At 40.3% G+C, this 15,736-nt stretch overlaps 1 protein-coding gene across 1 annotated transcript; it reads left to right on the forward strand.

Moving 5' to 3' along the window:
• The first annotated feature begins 8,671 nt into the window (after window positions 1-8,671).
• Window positions 8,672-14,297, forward strand: tex261 (testis expressed 261). The gene is made up of 6 exons (XM_061960571.2): window positions 8,672-8,886; window positions 9,610-9,689; window positions 9,759-9,912; window positions 9,994-10,061; window positions 10,140-10,242; window positions 13,195-14,297. The coding sequence occupies exons 1-6, from the start codon at window positions 8,817-8,819 to the stop codon at window positions 13,308-13,310; spliced, it is 591 nt and encodes a 196-aa protein (XP_061816555.1). The 5' UTR covers window positions 8,672-8,816; the 3' UTR covers window positions 13,311-14,297.
• The last annotated feature ends 1,439 nt before the right edge of the window (window positions 14,298-15,736 follow it).

Here is a 15,736-nt window from a genome sequence, read left to right on the forward strand (position 1 = left end):
TGCCAGTTGGCCGGCAGAAATTAGCACTCTAATTGTCAGCAAGCGATTAATACGCCGTTTGTCAGCTAGCAATTGGTGCACCAGTCAGGTAGCGATTAATTTTTGCTGGCTAGCTATTAGCGGCGCAATACAGCATTATTTTGAATATATTTTAATTATATTGCACAATAACAATGTACTTTTAGGACCAGTTTAAATTAAAACATGATTTTATAAAATATATATAGGGGGTCCCCGCTCCATCTCTCCATTCGTTTGGCCTGGAAAACCTGGAAACCACCTCTGACATAGATTATACTTAGTGTGTCCTTGGTAGTTGGCACTAATAGCACTATTACACTTGGTCATGTCCACCACATAGGGTTAGGCTTTGGAAATACTGGTCCAAGCCAGTTGTTGATGTTGATTTATGTGGTCTGCAAACAAGTATATCATGTGGCATTCATCAGAGGTGTGCTGCAGACAGAACGTGTTGCATGCGCCAGGAAAGCAAATGCATTCATATATGTCTAATGTCCACTGTGCTTCTCTTTAAAAGCCCACCTTTACCCTATCCAAGTGCAGCCATTAAAAAGCAATATCCCGCTCTCGCCAGGTGTCTGCCTGTTCAGAAGCACGGAAACCGCCTCTTATTTAAACACATTAACACTCTCACGCTCGCAGCTCACAGGTGTCGCTGAACTAAGAGGCTCAGGTGATTGACGCGCTTCATCCTGAAAGTCTTTGCACATGCAGCAGGTTGCCTTTTGTTTTCACACCTCCACACATACGCTGTACGTGCGTGTGTGTGTGTGTGTGTGTGTGTGTGTGTGTGTGTGTGTGTGTGTGTGTGTGTGTGTGTGTGTGTGTGCGCACATAAATAAAGCTGCCATTGAATAAAAGCTTTACTCCCACCTTTGACTCAGACACATTTTAGTGTCTTCACACTGTTTCACATTAGATATTATTTAGCTCTATAGGTGACAGGCACTGCCTTTTCCACTCTCTGACATGTATTTTTGATTGTTTTCCTGCACCAAATTGTGGGCTTTTGGAAGAAAGTAATGAGTAACGCCTCTTCAGTCCATGCATAAGATGTGAGGTGTGTCCATGTGTGTCTGTGAGGTTTGGAGGGTGGGGGAGGTGACTCACGTCAAAGAGTGAACTGTTTCATGGAAGCTGACATCACCAAGAAGGATGAAACATCAGGCTTCAGGTGGTGGATGGCAGCTATCAAACAGCAATAACTTGGTTTTTGTGCATGTACAACTATAATTATTGTCTATAAATGTGTTTTGTGTCCATATTTTTGGGTATCTGGAACGGATTAGTCAGGGTTTGGAACATTCATCCATCCATCCATTTTCTACTGCTTGTCCCTTTTGAAACACCACTGTATAGTATAAACTGAATTCAATGTACAAGTACAAATTACTTAATTGTTAGTGTAACGGAGGCCAGCCAGTGTGGCTGTGCCATGTGTATGTTGGTAAAACTGACTTCCTGACAATCTCAAGGGCAGTGCATGGCTATAGGGCCTGATCTTGGGCTTTTAGTTCAGTAGCTAGCATGCTTGTTTCTTATGCCCTTTCTTGAATCCAGGTTCAAGTCCCAGGGGGAACAGAAAAGCAGGGACTTAACCTCAAGGGTTACAGTAACTTGCTTCAGAGATGCTGAATACAGTTTCTGTCTTCAAATAAAAAGAGAAGGAATTATTCCACTATATATTACATGTCAAAAAATTATTTTTCAAACCCCTTTATTGTGATATTTAAATAGGATAGGACAGGACAGAATAGGAAATCATAAGATAGACACTATTAATTCTTCAATGGGGAGACTATGTGGTTTCAGTGCAGAGTTTACATAGTATATAGTAATAAGGTAAAAAAAAAAACGTGTTTTTTTTCCTGAACAGATCAATTTTGACAATTTTCTAACTGTCTTTATTCAACACACCATGCACCCTCACACATTTGGAGCCAACATTTGAACAATTAGCAACTTAACTTGGCATTATTTGTCATTTGTCATCTTTCCTTCTTCCGCAATATGAAATATGTAGGCGTGAGCGGCACATACTGTATGTGCCGCTCCCGATTTCCAGCCGGAGCTGGATATCGGGAGAAAATCGAGAGAAAATTTGTCCCGGGAGGTTTTTGGGAGAGGCGCTGAAATTCGGGAGTCTCCCGGGAAAATCGGGAGGGTTGGCAAGTATGATGCAGCACACCAGTCTAAAACAAAAGGAAAATTTGCTCTTGACTTTTTCAGAGCTCTTCCACAGAGAAGGCAGGTAGCAGGCTGTGTCCCGGTGAAACAAGGTTCTGAATAGACTGAACCAATTATGTCGCTCTGGACTCTGTAGCTGTACCCCAGTGGTTGTGAGAATCAAGAACAGCTTTCACAATGTCATCCAGAGATGCGAGACACAGGGACTGAGTCGCACCTTGTTTTGTCCTCTTGGTCTGGTAACACTAAACCTTTAAACAGAAGACATCCTGAACTTTATGTTCTCCATCCAAATCCATCAGATTCAGCAAGCAAATTGCTGTAGGACTCTGAAACAAGTCTATTCCCAATGGTCTTAGCAAACGGGTCCCGGCTGAGAGCGTCAGCCACTGTGTTCTTGGTTCCTGCAATTGTGCTTCAGACTGAATGTGTAAGCAGCAAATTTTGCAAACCATCGTTGTTCGCAGGCGTCGAGTTTGGGCTTAGTCATTACGTATGTGAGTGGATTATTGTTGGTCCATACTGTGAGGGAATTGTCCTTCAGCCAATGGCTGAATCTGTCAGACACACTCCACTTCAGCACCAAAAACTTGAGCTGATGAGCTGGATAATTCTTCTGAGAACTGCTTAGGGTCTTACTTGCAACTGCTGTGGGCCGCGCTTTACTTTCACCAGCTGGTGACATTTTTTGGGACTTAACTTCAGGTTGTGGTCTCGCAGGCACTGGAATATGACCCTCCAGGGCCTCCTCTTCAGTCGTTGCAAATACGAGCAAGTCGTCACTCTAAATAACATAACAAGCTACTGAAGTTTAGATGCCCAAATACACACATCAGCATGTGCATAAATGAGCCCGGACTATTGCACAATCCCTGTGACATCCTGTTATACTCATGCAGGCCTAGCGGTGTGGTAAAGGCAGTGTATTTTTTGTCGTCTTCAGCCATGGGGAGGTTGTAGAAGGCGGACATCAGGTCCATGGTACTGAAGTGGGTATTCCCTTACAAGGAAGCGAAGCAATCTGACTGGTGTGGAAGGGGATGGCCGTCTTTGAGTGTTCTCGCATTCAACCAGCGGAAATCAGTGCAGATGCTCAAGTTTCATTCCTTTTTCCATACCATCACCAGCGGTGAGGCATAGTCACTAACAGACTTCTGAATTATCCCTTGCTCCTCCATTTCCGTCAAGACTTGACGTAGCTTCTGGTAGTAAGCGGGGGGTACTCTCCAGTAAGGAAGGCAAAATGGCCGGTCATCGGTAAGTCGAATGCGGTGAACAAAGCCCTCCGCTTCACCACAGTCCATTTCGTGCTTGGAGAAGACATCGTTGTAACACACGAGCAGCCGGACTAACTTTTCCTTTCCTGTGTGCTAGTCTGACAGGGCTCTATGTCAAGGTTGCCAAGGCCAACATCTCGCAGCCTCTGTTTGAGATCTGGAGGACTGATTGGTGTGTGGTGTTCGGCTAGTACAGTTGTGTCAGTTTGACAAGAGCCTTGGAGTAGTTCAAAATCTTCCACAGCTAAGCAAGACGACACATCTGCCAGCTTACAGTTCCTCTTCAGTGTAACTGGTCTATCAGACAGGTTGCTGACCTTCATGAGGACCCACTATCACCCCACAGAGGTGTCACAACACGACCAATCATGACGGTACGTGGCATGGACCTGGAAGAGGTCGGCTCAACCAGCACAGTGTTTCCTGGTGACATGAGCGTCTCGTTAGGCAACTTACCCCAGACAAGGTGTTCTTGCATCGCTAAAAGAGTTACTGACTGCTTGAGCTTGACTGTGCCAATCTTGTCTGGTAGCTCCTTACCCCTCCAACGAGATGTATTCGCCATGAGGTCGAAAAACTGTTCACACTCTGGGAATGACAAAGGACTGCAAACAGAGATAAGCCGCAAGTAATCATCACTGTTCTTCAACTTGTGCATGAGAAACTTGATCACATTTGTGCCGATGATGAGATAATCTCACTGGCCTGGCACCACCAGAACTGGAATGATACAGCTCAACCCACACGCCTTCAGTTCAACCTCATACATACACTTCGGTTTAGTGAGTTTTCCTCCACACCCAATTACGTTTGTAAAACCACTGTCATCAGTCTTGGTCCTAACAAGACTTTTTCACTCAGCATCTTCCCTTCTGCTTCTTCACTGAAAGTAAAGGCCATAGAACCTGAATAAAGCAGTCCTTAAATCTGGAACATATTATTCATATTTACTGGAGTATAGAATAGCTCATAATATTGCTCAACTCTATGTGTGTTCTGTGCTACTATCGTCACACCAGCCAGTGCTGCACTGCACACTTTCAAATAACACTGCTCAAATTCACTGTCACTTTTGAGGGATGGATTGTCCTCACCCACACGTCCCTCTTCCAATCCGGGTCACAGCACAAATGTAGCCTGATCGATTCTGTGTTGTGTATTGCGTATGTTACTCGAAGACAAAGGGACTCAGTGGTTGTCTTTAACCGAAACAGGTGGCGTATTTATTTCTGTATGAAATAAACAGGAAGTAATGCGGCAGCATTAAGACTCACGGCTCAGTAGCACACTAGTCTCCTCACATCATGTCTTAACAGCAAGTGTGCTTAATGACCATAAATGCAATACAAAACATTCACAAATGTCACAAAAGCTACATCACAATTACAAATACACTGAAAATTAATACACCACTGCCAACATTTTATATTATAGGAAAATAAACAATAAATTAAAACCAGTGTTGGGTTAGTTACTGAAAACCAGTAACTAGTTACAGTTACTAGTTACTTTATTTCAAAAGTAACTCAGTTACTAACTCAGTTACTTACACCAAAAAGTAATGCGTTACTGTGAAAAGTAACTATTTAGTTACTTCTTTTTTTCTTCTTTTTTTTTTAAAGCTCCCATTAATGCCCTTTTTGCCTTCGTTTCAGTACTGTTATTGCACTGGAGAATAATACAATCTGTTGATCAACTTGACATGCATTTTTATTTTCCTTTTAACATAATTAATGAAAAACAGTGCAACATAAAAAGGCATTCCTCCTTTCTTTAAACTTGGACCAATGACCATTAATAAAAAACAAGTTTAAGTGCAACATAAGAAGAAACATCATCTTCCTTGAAACATAGGTAGTGAAATAAAGCCTGACATCTGGAGTGATGCTGCTGTCTTCCACACTTGGAGCCATGGATTGTAGAATACTTGTTTTCAGTGGCAGGATCATTGACACAGATGGTGAAGTTTCAGTGCTCAGTAGAGATGGAACACTTTTGAGGGGTTTAAGCACCTGGAGGACCTCATCTGCCACTCTCACATCATCATCAGACAGGGTGACATTTGTCTTCAGGGTGTTGTGGGTCAATGCAGAGTATATAGCTGCCTGCTGCTCCAACATATCATAAGTGGAGTTCCACCTCGTTGGGACATCATGTATGAGCAGGCAGCTTTAGCATTTCTTGCTTTGTCTTAAGCACATGAGCAGCTGTTGTGCTTGGGTGGAAGTAAGAAACCTTCCTGATCCTCCCAAAGAGGCGCTCCATCCTATTGACTGAGATTCCCTTCTGTGATGCCAAATTCACTACATGTGCAAAGCACCTATCTGTGGTCCCAGTCCTGCCTCATTCTCTGTAATTATTTGATTTTTGGCATTATCACGTGTGACTGGGATATCTTTATCTTCCATTCCTCCACTGCTTGTGTCAGTACCTGCGCAAGGTGACTCTCGTAGAGGGGGCGTGTCTTCTCATCTCCCAGTCTGCTGTGATGAAGTGAGCGCTTATAGTTCCGCTGGACGTCCACCCGTCTGTCATGAGCGCAACAGATGATGCTCGGGATAGTTCATCCACAACTTGTTTCTTCTCCTGCTCATAAAGATCTGGCACAATCTTATTGCTGAAGTGGGTGCGCGACGGGATGTCGTAACGTGGTTCAAGCACGTTCAGCATGTGTTTAAAACCCTCGTTTTGCACAACCGAGTCTGCACTTATAAACACACCGATTCAATGGCGGGGGCGTTCAAGCTCCTCCGTTACTCCGCTCGCCATGACCACGCTGTGTGTGGACTGAACGTGCCAACAACTTTTTTTTTTTGTTTCATATATCAAACCGCGGATCACTTGTGTGCCTCCCCTCCCCACACCCACACCCACACACACATAGACCGCGCCTCTTTTCTTCTCTCCGGCTTGTGACAGAGGAAGATTCAGAAGAACGACACCGCAGCGCTTCTGTTTCTAGCCGATACTACATCAAAAGTAACGTAAAATAACGCAGTAACGCATCATGTAGTAACGGTAAATAAATTACTGAAAAAAAAAAAATAACGCGTTAGATTACTAGTTACCGCCGAAACTAACGGCGTTACAGTAACGCGTTACTTTGTAACGCGTTAGTCCCAACACTGATTAAAACACAGTACAGAAAAATAGACCAACGTTTTGGGAGTAACAGAAACATACCTGTATAAAATAAACAGGAAGGAATGCAGCAGCATGGCTCTGCAGCACACCAGTCTAAAATGGAGAGAAAACTTAAATGAAGCGCCACAGCAACCGTGCTGCTGAACAGTAGACGAGTAAAACGTTTGCTAAAACAATCAAACCCTAAGAAAAACAAGTGCCCATGAACGTATCAGCAACATTAGCAGCACAAGATTATATTATAACCTCGTTTCACAGTTTACACTTGTTATCCATCCATCCATTTTCTACCGCTTATTCCCTTTGGGGTCGCGGGGGGCGCTGGAGCCTATCTCAGCTACAATCGGGCGGAAGGCGGGGTACACCCTGGACAAGTCGCCACCTCATCGCAGGGCCAACACAGATAGAGAGACAACATTCACACTCACATTCACACACTAGGGCCAATTTAGTGTTGCCAATCAACTTATCCCCAGGTGCATGTCTTTGGAGGTGGGAGGAAGCCGGAGTACCCGGAGGGAACCCACGCAGTCACGTATATTCTCTTAAAACACGAGAACAGAGAAAAACACTCACCTCCTCACCGCATGTCTTAACAGCAAGTGAGGACGCAGATAGACGACGTCACTACCGCAGGACCATGAATTGATTAACGTGGACCCCGACTTAAACAAGTTGAAAAACTTATTCGGGTGTTACCATTTAGAGGTCAATTGTACGGAATATGTACTGTACTGTGCAATCTACTAATAAAAGTTTCAATCAATCAATCAATCAAGGAAGATAGGACTTAGAAATAAAATGACAAATGCTCCCAAAACGGACTATTTTTGCTGAAAAATGTACAAAATAAAAGTGACAATAAATAATATTAATAGAGCAATAAAATAAAACGTAAGGGAATTTTGGTGGTATGCATAAAATATATCTTATATACCTTCTGTACTTGCATTGCAGAAGGCACACAACTATTATTACCGGGGCGGTATAGCTCGGCTGGTAAAGTGGCCGTGCCAGCAACTTGAGGGTTCCAGGTTCGATCCACCTAGTCACTGCCGTTGTGTCCTTGGGCAAGACACTTTACTTACCTGCTCCCAGTGCCACCCACACTGGTTTAAAAATGTAACTTAGATATTGGGTTTCACAATGTAAAGCGCTTTGAGTCATTAGAGAAAAGCGCTATATAAATATATATTCATTCATTCATTCAAAAAAGAAGTCAACAAAGACTGTCAGCCATCCGAAAACTTAAAGGACTATACGTTGCACCTCATCTCCTGTTACTACTTTACCAAAGCATTGTTCAACCCATCCTTCTGTACTGTTCCACATGTTTTTTCACCATGCTTTCTGTAACCAACCGGACCAAACTCACACGCATTACAAACATAGCAGCTAAAATCATCGGCCTACCCACACCCAACATTTCAGACTTAAACCACAGGTCCATCACCCGACTGGCAAAAACAATATTCCAGGATATCACTCACCCACTACACCAATACATCATCCCACTACCATCAGGGCGCAGGTACAGAACTGTCAAATTCCAGAGGGCCCGCCTCAGGAAAAGCCTTATCCCTGCAGCTATAGCCGCCCTTAACAGCAGGCCCGGCCGACCTGTCTGACAAGCCTGTAAATGTGTGTTAGTCATGTATGATGTATTTTTGTTATTTTTTTTGTGTGTGATGTGTAATGTCTAGTGTTTAAATGTACGGCAGTGACAATGAATTTCCCCAAGGGGACCAATAAATAAATCTAAAAAATCTAAATATAATTCACTTCACTTCATTATCACCCATGCACATACATTGTACACTACATTTCTATGTACAAGTAATAAAACAAAATCACACTAACTGGCATAAGGAGATTGTGGTGAAAATGCTTTGTAAAACATCTAGCATATATGACACAAAGTATAATCATTAGACAAATTCTCAATGGTTAGTAATAATATCAATTCCCAATATCAAGCTCTCGTCCTCCAACAACAGGGGGCGCTCCAGGAAAAAGTAAGCCACGCCCACGCGGCCCTTCTTCATCTTTCCTTAGCCTGCTCTCGAGACCTTTGACCAGCACAGCACCGCTGCATGTTAGCAGCTAGCTAGCTGACTTATTTCTGCCTGTTTTCTGTGCTCTCTCGTCTCCTACGTCTTCCTTGTGTGTCCCTTCTTGTGTGGAGAGATGTGGTTTATTTATTTACTAAGCTGGCTGTCGTTGTTGATCCAGGTGTGCTTCGTCACTCTTGCTATAGGTACGTGTTACGTCAATACCGCTTATATAGAAAGCGAACGTTGGCCGCTCGAGTTAGCAGATGAAATTGTACAATGTATTACTGTTTTTTTCTTACCGAAGAGTCTGAAAAATATAATTTCTATTTGTATAAATAGATGTTTGTTATAAAACAGTGAATATATTCTCCTGGTTTATTAACGTGGTAAGTCTGTGTTTGAAGAACAGCAAAGTTATTTGTCTTATGATGGTAATAATAATCATGCAGTGTGTTAGTTATGCACTAGTTAATCAATATTTGACAGTTGCATAGTGGCAAAGTCCCACTCAGGCAACAATTGGAGTCTGTCTTTAATACTATTCGAGAAACTTTAAAGTCAATGAGATGTGCGCTAAGGACCTTAACGTCATAGTAAACATGGAGGACGAATGTTGCAAACAAGATTGTTTTAAAACGTCAACAGACATTCAGTTTTTTTTTCTGTTTATAACGACATTTTGAGACTAATTATTCTGTGTGACCATTTTTCCTGGCTAGTGAGAACTGTATCTTAGTTTTATATGGACCACAATGGAAACGAGCCTTTTGGCTTTTTGTGCCATCCATTTGCCTTTTTAAAGCATTACATGAATTCTATTCTTTAAGATGTCAATAAACTTCTCAATCAATCAATAATTCGAAGATTATCTTTCAGTATTTTTAGACAGTATCTCCTCAGGATTCATCCTCTCTGTGTGTTCATAGCTGCTGGTCTGTACTACTTGGCAGAACTAATAGAAGAGTACACTGTGGCCACCAGTCGAATAATAAACTACACGATCCTGGTAAGTTGGTTAGTGAAATATGCTATTGACTTTGTGTGTGGAGTCTGTCATTTCTGTTTGTCCCAACAGTTCTCGACAGGCGTTCTCGCAGGCCTTTACATTTTTGAAGGCTTCCCAGTGCTGATGGTTGGAGTGGGACTCTTCACCAACCTGGTGTACTTTGGCCTGCTGCAGACGTTCCCCTACATCCTACTGAGCTCGCCCAACTTCATCCTCTCCTGCGGTACGTGGGACCGAGGCACTTAACCTTCTTGCGATGGGGTGAAGATGTGTACATTTTAACATGTTCTCCTCCACTGTGCAGTGTTGGTGGTGGTCAACCACTACATGGCCTTTCAGTACTTTGCACAAGAATATTACCCTTTCTCAGAGGTAAACTTTGATTAACATGGTAGATGTGTTAGCTGTGTACTTTCCCTCTCAAAGAATGCTCTCTCATTTGTTTCTCAGGTTCTGGCGTATTTTACAATTTGCCTCTGGGTGATTCCATTTGCCTTCTTTGTGTCGCTTTCGGCAGGTGAAAATGTTCTTCCATCCACCGTGCAGCAAGGAGGTAAGCTTCTTGTTGACTTTTTGTATTTTTGGACGCCAACAATGTTTGGAATCCTGTCCTTTTTGTTCACACTAGTCATTTTTGGTCAGGTTAAAACTAAAGTCTAGTCTGTTTTTATCTGCTAGTACAGTTTGTTTGGTTGTACAATTTACACAACACACGCCGTTTAATCAACGCAAAATTGAATGCAAATGCTTTACTTTGCATTATTTGGTCTGCTGGCAAAAGTACAAGCGTGGATGCTTACCAAGCCACACACCAGTCACCAAGTTGTTGTTTTTTTCCAAATATTTTGTTCGGACTGGAGTAGCAGATGACAAGTGTGAAGCTTTTAAATTGTGCACAAAAACTTCACTTCCTAGGAGTTACAGGACGCGGGCTTAATCCTTTCTATGTCCCTTCTTTTCCCGTCAATGTCGTCATGATGTGAGGGTGGATTTTTTTGGAGGTGCATGTCAAGCTTAGAGATGCGCTGATCGGTCGGCCACCAATAAGTATCAGCCAATTTTTTGTGAAAAAGTACCTGATGAGTTCGCCATTGCCGATTACCGCCCTTCAATGTCAAATACAAAAGCAGAGTTCTTCTTATTTTGAGTGCCTTGGCTGACTGACATAGGCAACAATCAGCACTGTCTATGTATTTCCCCCCCAGTTCGTAATCATCACCTCCATTGCGGAAAATACCGGAATAACCTGTATATTACTCAAAAGTGCAGATTTCTCAAATTGGAATACTTTCTATAGTTTAAGACTCACGGTAAATTAATAGATGTACTGCACATCATATTGGCGGCTCCAGTTTCGATGGTTAAGGTTTTTAAAAAAAAATAATAATAATAAGAATAATTTGGTAACGTCCGCAGGTAAAGGTTGAAAAGCGCACGCCATAATTAGCCGATGACTGGAGTAGCAGAATACAATAGCTAACAGTTAACATCAAGCTAGCGCTACTGAATGTAAACAAATGGGTGAATCTATACAAATATCGACTGTAACAATGCCAAGTACAAGAGCACAAGTCGCTACTACAATGATTACATCAATATTTTTTATCATCACAAAATGTATTGTCTTTTTTTATTGTTTATAAATTCAGGAAATACATCCCTGGACACAGGAGATCTTTAACTTGGTATTGGAGCGATAACCAAATTTGTTGTATCACCCAAAATGTATGTAAAGTATCCAAACAACAGAAGATAAAGTGCTTACTACGTTAAGTAACCCGTTTGCTTGCTTACTACTAAAAGATAAGTTGTCTAGTATGTTCACTCTGTTATTTAATGCTAAAATAGTTTTTTGATTGCAATAATAAACGTATGTTCAATGTATCATAAGATTTTCTGTTAAAATAAATCCAATAATGACATGTTTTTTGGTCCATTTTTATTTTGAAAAGTATCGAAAAGTACTGTATTACTTTTTGGTACCAGTGTTTTGAGAAAATGTGCTACCTGTAAAAATTTGCTACAGAGCATACGCATCAATGCTAAAGGTTTTCTCGACCAAAATAACCGTGGCAATTAAGGTAAAAAAAACTTTGATATATTGTAGTTATTTTTAGCTTTTTTTTTTTTTTTTTTACATAACACGAAACAAACCAAAACATAAACGGTTTAAACATTGATCAACTAAAAATGCATGACTGGTTGTTTTTTCTATACTGGGAGTCGGCAATCTTCAGCATACAAAGAGCCATTTGAGCCTATTTCCCACCAAATAAAACCCACCTAGAGCCACAAACTGTTTGATCCCTAATACGACGATAACACCACTTATGGTTTCATTACACTTATGCTATAGCATTTTTTAAATCAAACACGAGACACAAAATGACTCAAGTATTTTTGCTCCAATCAGCTTTCCACAGCAGTTCAGAAACTACTTTTGTTTTGTCATTTTTTTGGAAATGTCTTCCAACATTTGATTTTTTATTTGTTTGCTATTTTCTGCCCACATATTAATAAGCACACCAGTGAACCAACCTAATCTGTTACTGTACAAGTGACATGCATGGTTTATAATCTATATTCTACAATTAACTTTTACCAACTTTGAGGCAATGCAGCAGCTCACCAGCTAAGTATGTCAATAGCTGCAAAAGTTAGTTGGCTAACTGATCACAGTGCTGCTAAAAGTATCGCAGTTCTGCTTATGATAACAATATCGCTAATACTTGGTTAATATTCAAGTGACAAGATGTAAACTGAGTATTTTTGGCGGTTTTTGAATGTTTTTAGAGCGCTTTAAGGGCGGAATAGAGTCCTCCCATTAGCTGAATTGTTTACCAGCTCCTACTTGCAGTATTTTACGACTTAAAATGCATTTTAAAAAAAGAGAGAAAAAATGTGTTCTTGTCTTACAAAGTGATTATGAATGATAATCAAATTTGCCCAAAAATTAAGTTTGCCTTTAATTTAACAGAAGTGGGGTTTCAGTTTTGAAGCAACGACTATTTCTGTGCCAAATTTTTATGAACTGAATTTTAAAACACAGTGTTTTACCAAACTGAATTTTTAAACACACACACTTTGCTCACAAATTTCTATTTAATGAAATTGTCAGCATAATTTGATGTAAAAAAATTAATTAAAACATCCGTTGACAAAACTCCAATGCAAAAAATTCAGTAACTAAAATTATGTATCAGAAAAAAGATTTGGTAATAAAGACACAAATTAACCTCCATATGTATTCTCCTCAATTTGATACTGTACAAAGTAATTGACAAGCTATCTTTCTGCATATATTTGTTTTCTTTATTCTGCCTTTCTCTGTTAGAATATCCTTGCCATAAAATGGACTGTTTATACCGCTTTAAGCGGATAAACTTATTGGTTTTGGTCAAATAGTTTTTTTTCACTCTGTATTTTTTATGAAATCATTCCAAAGGTTTGTGGTGTTAAGAATATCAGTGTGTCCAATTAATTAAATCTTAACTGTGTGTTTTAGATGACGTAGTGTCTAATTACTTCACCAAGGGGAAGCGGGGGAAGCGCTCTGGGATCCTTCTGGTGTTCTCCTTCCTCAAAGAGGCTGTTCTGCCAAGCAGGCAGAAAATGTACTGACCAACTGGACTCAGGGGGTTGGATGGGCAGGACCGTGGAGGTCATGTCTATACATTTGGGATTCCATTAAAACTGTGGTCAAAGAGGATGAGGAGCAAAAGACGAGAGACCAATGAACAGTGCAGCGCCTCCTGCTGGGCGATCCAAGGAGCGTTGTGTCCTGACGTCTGCTGCACACATGCACTTGATGCTGCATTGGACTTTTTCCTTTAAAATTGGAAAACAAAACTTGTTTTTTTACAAGACACGCCAGAAAGCTGGCCACCACAGCCTGGTTGATCGGTTGGTTGAAAGATAAATATTTACCAGATAAACCAACAGAACACAGCTCGGCATATTTACAAAAATGTACACATTTATTTAAATGCTAAACGTGGTGACTTCATCGAAACAGAAGTGACAGGAAATCAACAAGCACTCGAGAGCGTTTCATGGGAATGTTCTGGAAAACTGCCACCTGTTTACCAATACCCACCTGCAAAGTGACTGTTGTTTTTCAAACACACATAGAACGTTGAAAAGTCAACTGACTTTAGTACGAAAAGCTGCTGAGTTATTTGTGGAAATAGCACAAACGACGCCATGTTGACTTAACTCAGTGCTTCTCAAATATTTTCGTTTGCGCCCCCCAAGGAAGAAAAAAATATTTAGCGCCCACTCTCCAAAGTGAATATAAATGTATAAATTGTCTATAAAATTGTTAAAACTATAACTTTGCATTACATATTAAGCTTATTAAAAATGAAGGAAAAACACACCAGTTTTCCCTCGTCTCCCACCGTGGTTACATTAAAGCCAAGTGCTACATACCTTGGTCATGTTCTGGTATAAGCATGATCGCCGATGTCACTTGTGCCCGTCCAGGGGGGCCTGCCCCACTATTTGAGAAGGACTGACTGAACTCTAGGAATCAATTTCTTCAGCAAACTACTTCTGTGAAAAGTCTTTTTATCGTCACATCTTTCTCGTATTAAACATCCAAAATGACGTATTCGTTAAAAGCCTCATTTGCATATTAGCACCATTTACCTGATAGTGATTGACGTGATGGGAGACAACACAAGAACGAAACTCGTATCTATCACTGATCAGGTGACCTTTTACTCTTCTCACCACTACCAGACTGGGTCAAGGACAGACTGAGTCTGGGTGTCCAGTTCACAATGCGGTTACTTGGATATCGTGTGTGTGACCCTCACTAGTACGTCAACATCGACGCATGTCTTGAGAAGGCAATGGAGCAGAGCCAAGGTCAGTGTTGGTGCATACAGTATGTGTATGGTGACGCTCTTTTACTGCAGGGCCATGTAAGAGTGTCATTAGACCCCATTTACTGAGGTACGTTCCCATGGGCCTATTACAACGATATTTTGGCCGTGGACTTTTTAGTCCACACTGGCCCAACGTTTTCCCTAAAAGCTCTGATCTTTTTGTACTATTTGACTTGTCATCTTAATTAATTTTATCGCATTTTATGGAATAATACAAAGACTTGGGAAATAAATTGCTCAATATTTACCCGTAAAATAACTTAATTGCAAATAAATCTATAGTGACTAATATACAGTGAGTGTCATGTGCCCCAGTAGTGCTTCATGCCTAAGGCAGTGATGTCCTTTTTACAGTTGTGGCTGCCCTCGGGGCCACTTGTAATAGTGAGTAATAAATGATTATAAATGTATAAGGATTCACCTCATGATATTAATATACAATTGCATTTGATCATTATATATTTTTTTAACGTACTCTCTACAGACAGCTCAGTCACAGAATTGTATCATACAATTTTGGTGGGTTTTTTTTACAGCATATTACTATAAATGGAAAGATTGTACCGCTGTTTTTTAACAGTAAAATTCTAAAGACTGGATGGTCATTTTTTAACAGTAAAGTATATGGTGTTTTTTTATGGTGTATTACTGTAAATAGAAAAACGTTACCACTGTTTTTTTATGGTAAAATTCTGGGAACAGAGCGGCCATTGTATTACCACAAAATCTATGGTTGTTGTTTTTACAGTTTATTACTATGGCAAAACTGTATTACTGTTTTTTTACGGTAAAATTCTGGCGATAGTCAGTTTTGGGATTTTTTTTACTGAAAAATCTATTATAATTTTTACAATTTAATGAATAACTCGCTTTGAAATCATAAGTCAACAAAAAATATGTAATGTATATATGTTGCATTAATGGTGAATTAACTAATAGTTCATTATTTACTACAAAGTATAACTATTTTCCAACCTAAAATTCTAAAAATGTACATTACATTATTAACATTATTACAGATTCTCACATAAGTAATTTCCTACCTAAATTCATACACATTAAATTATCTAATATAATATGTGTTGCATTATTAAATAATATTAATAATACGTTTGAACTATATACAATTGCATGCAGTACATGCATTTTTTTCTG

This window comes from Nerophis lumbriciformis, linkage group LG05, assembly GCF_033978685.3.
Source record: "Nerophis lumbriciformis linkage group LG05, RoL_Nlum_v2.1, whole genome shotgun sequence".
Classification (NCBI taxonomy): Eukaryota; Metazoa; Chordata; class Actinopteri; order Syngnathiformes; family Syngnathidae; genus Nerophis; species Nerophis lumbriciformis.

Bases quoted from the DNA above. Each gene is read 5' to 3' on its own strand.
- tex261 (XM_061960571.2), top strand. From the start codon at position 8,817: ATGTGGTTTATTTATTTACTAAGCTGGCTGTCGTTGTTGATCCAGGTG. The intron at 9,690-9,758 runs GTAAGTTGGTTA...TTGTCCCAACAG, and splicing joins TAATAAACTACACGATCCTG to TTCTCGACAGGCGTTCTCGC. The intron at 10,243-13,194 runs GTAAGCTTCTTG...TGTGTGTTTTAG, and splicing joins ATCCACCGTGCAGCAAGGAG to ATGACGTAGTGTCTAATTAC.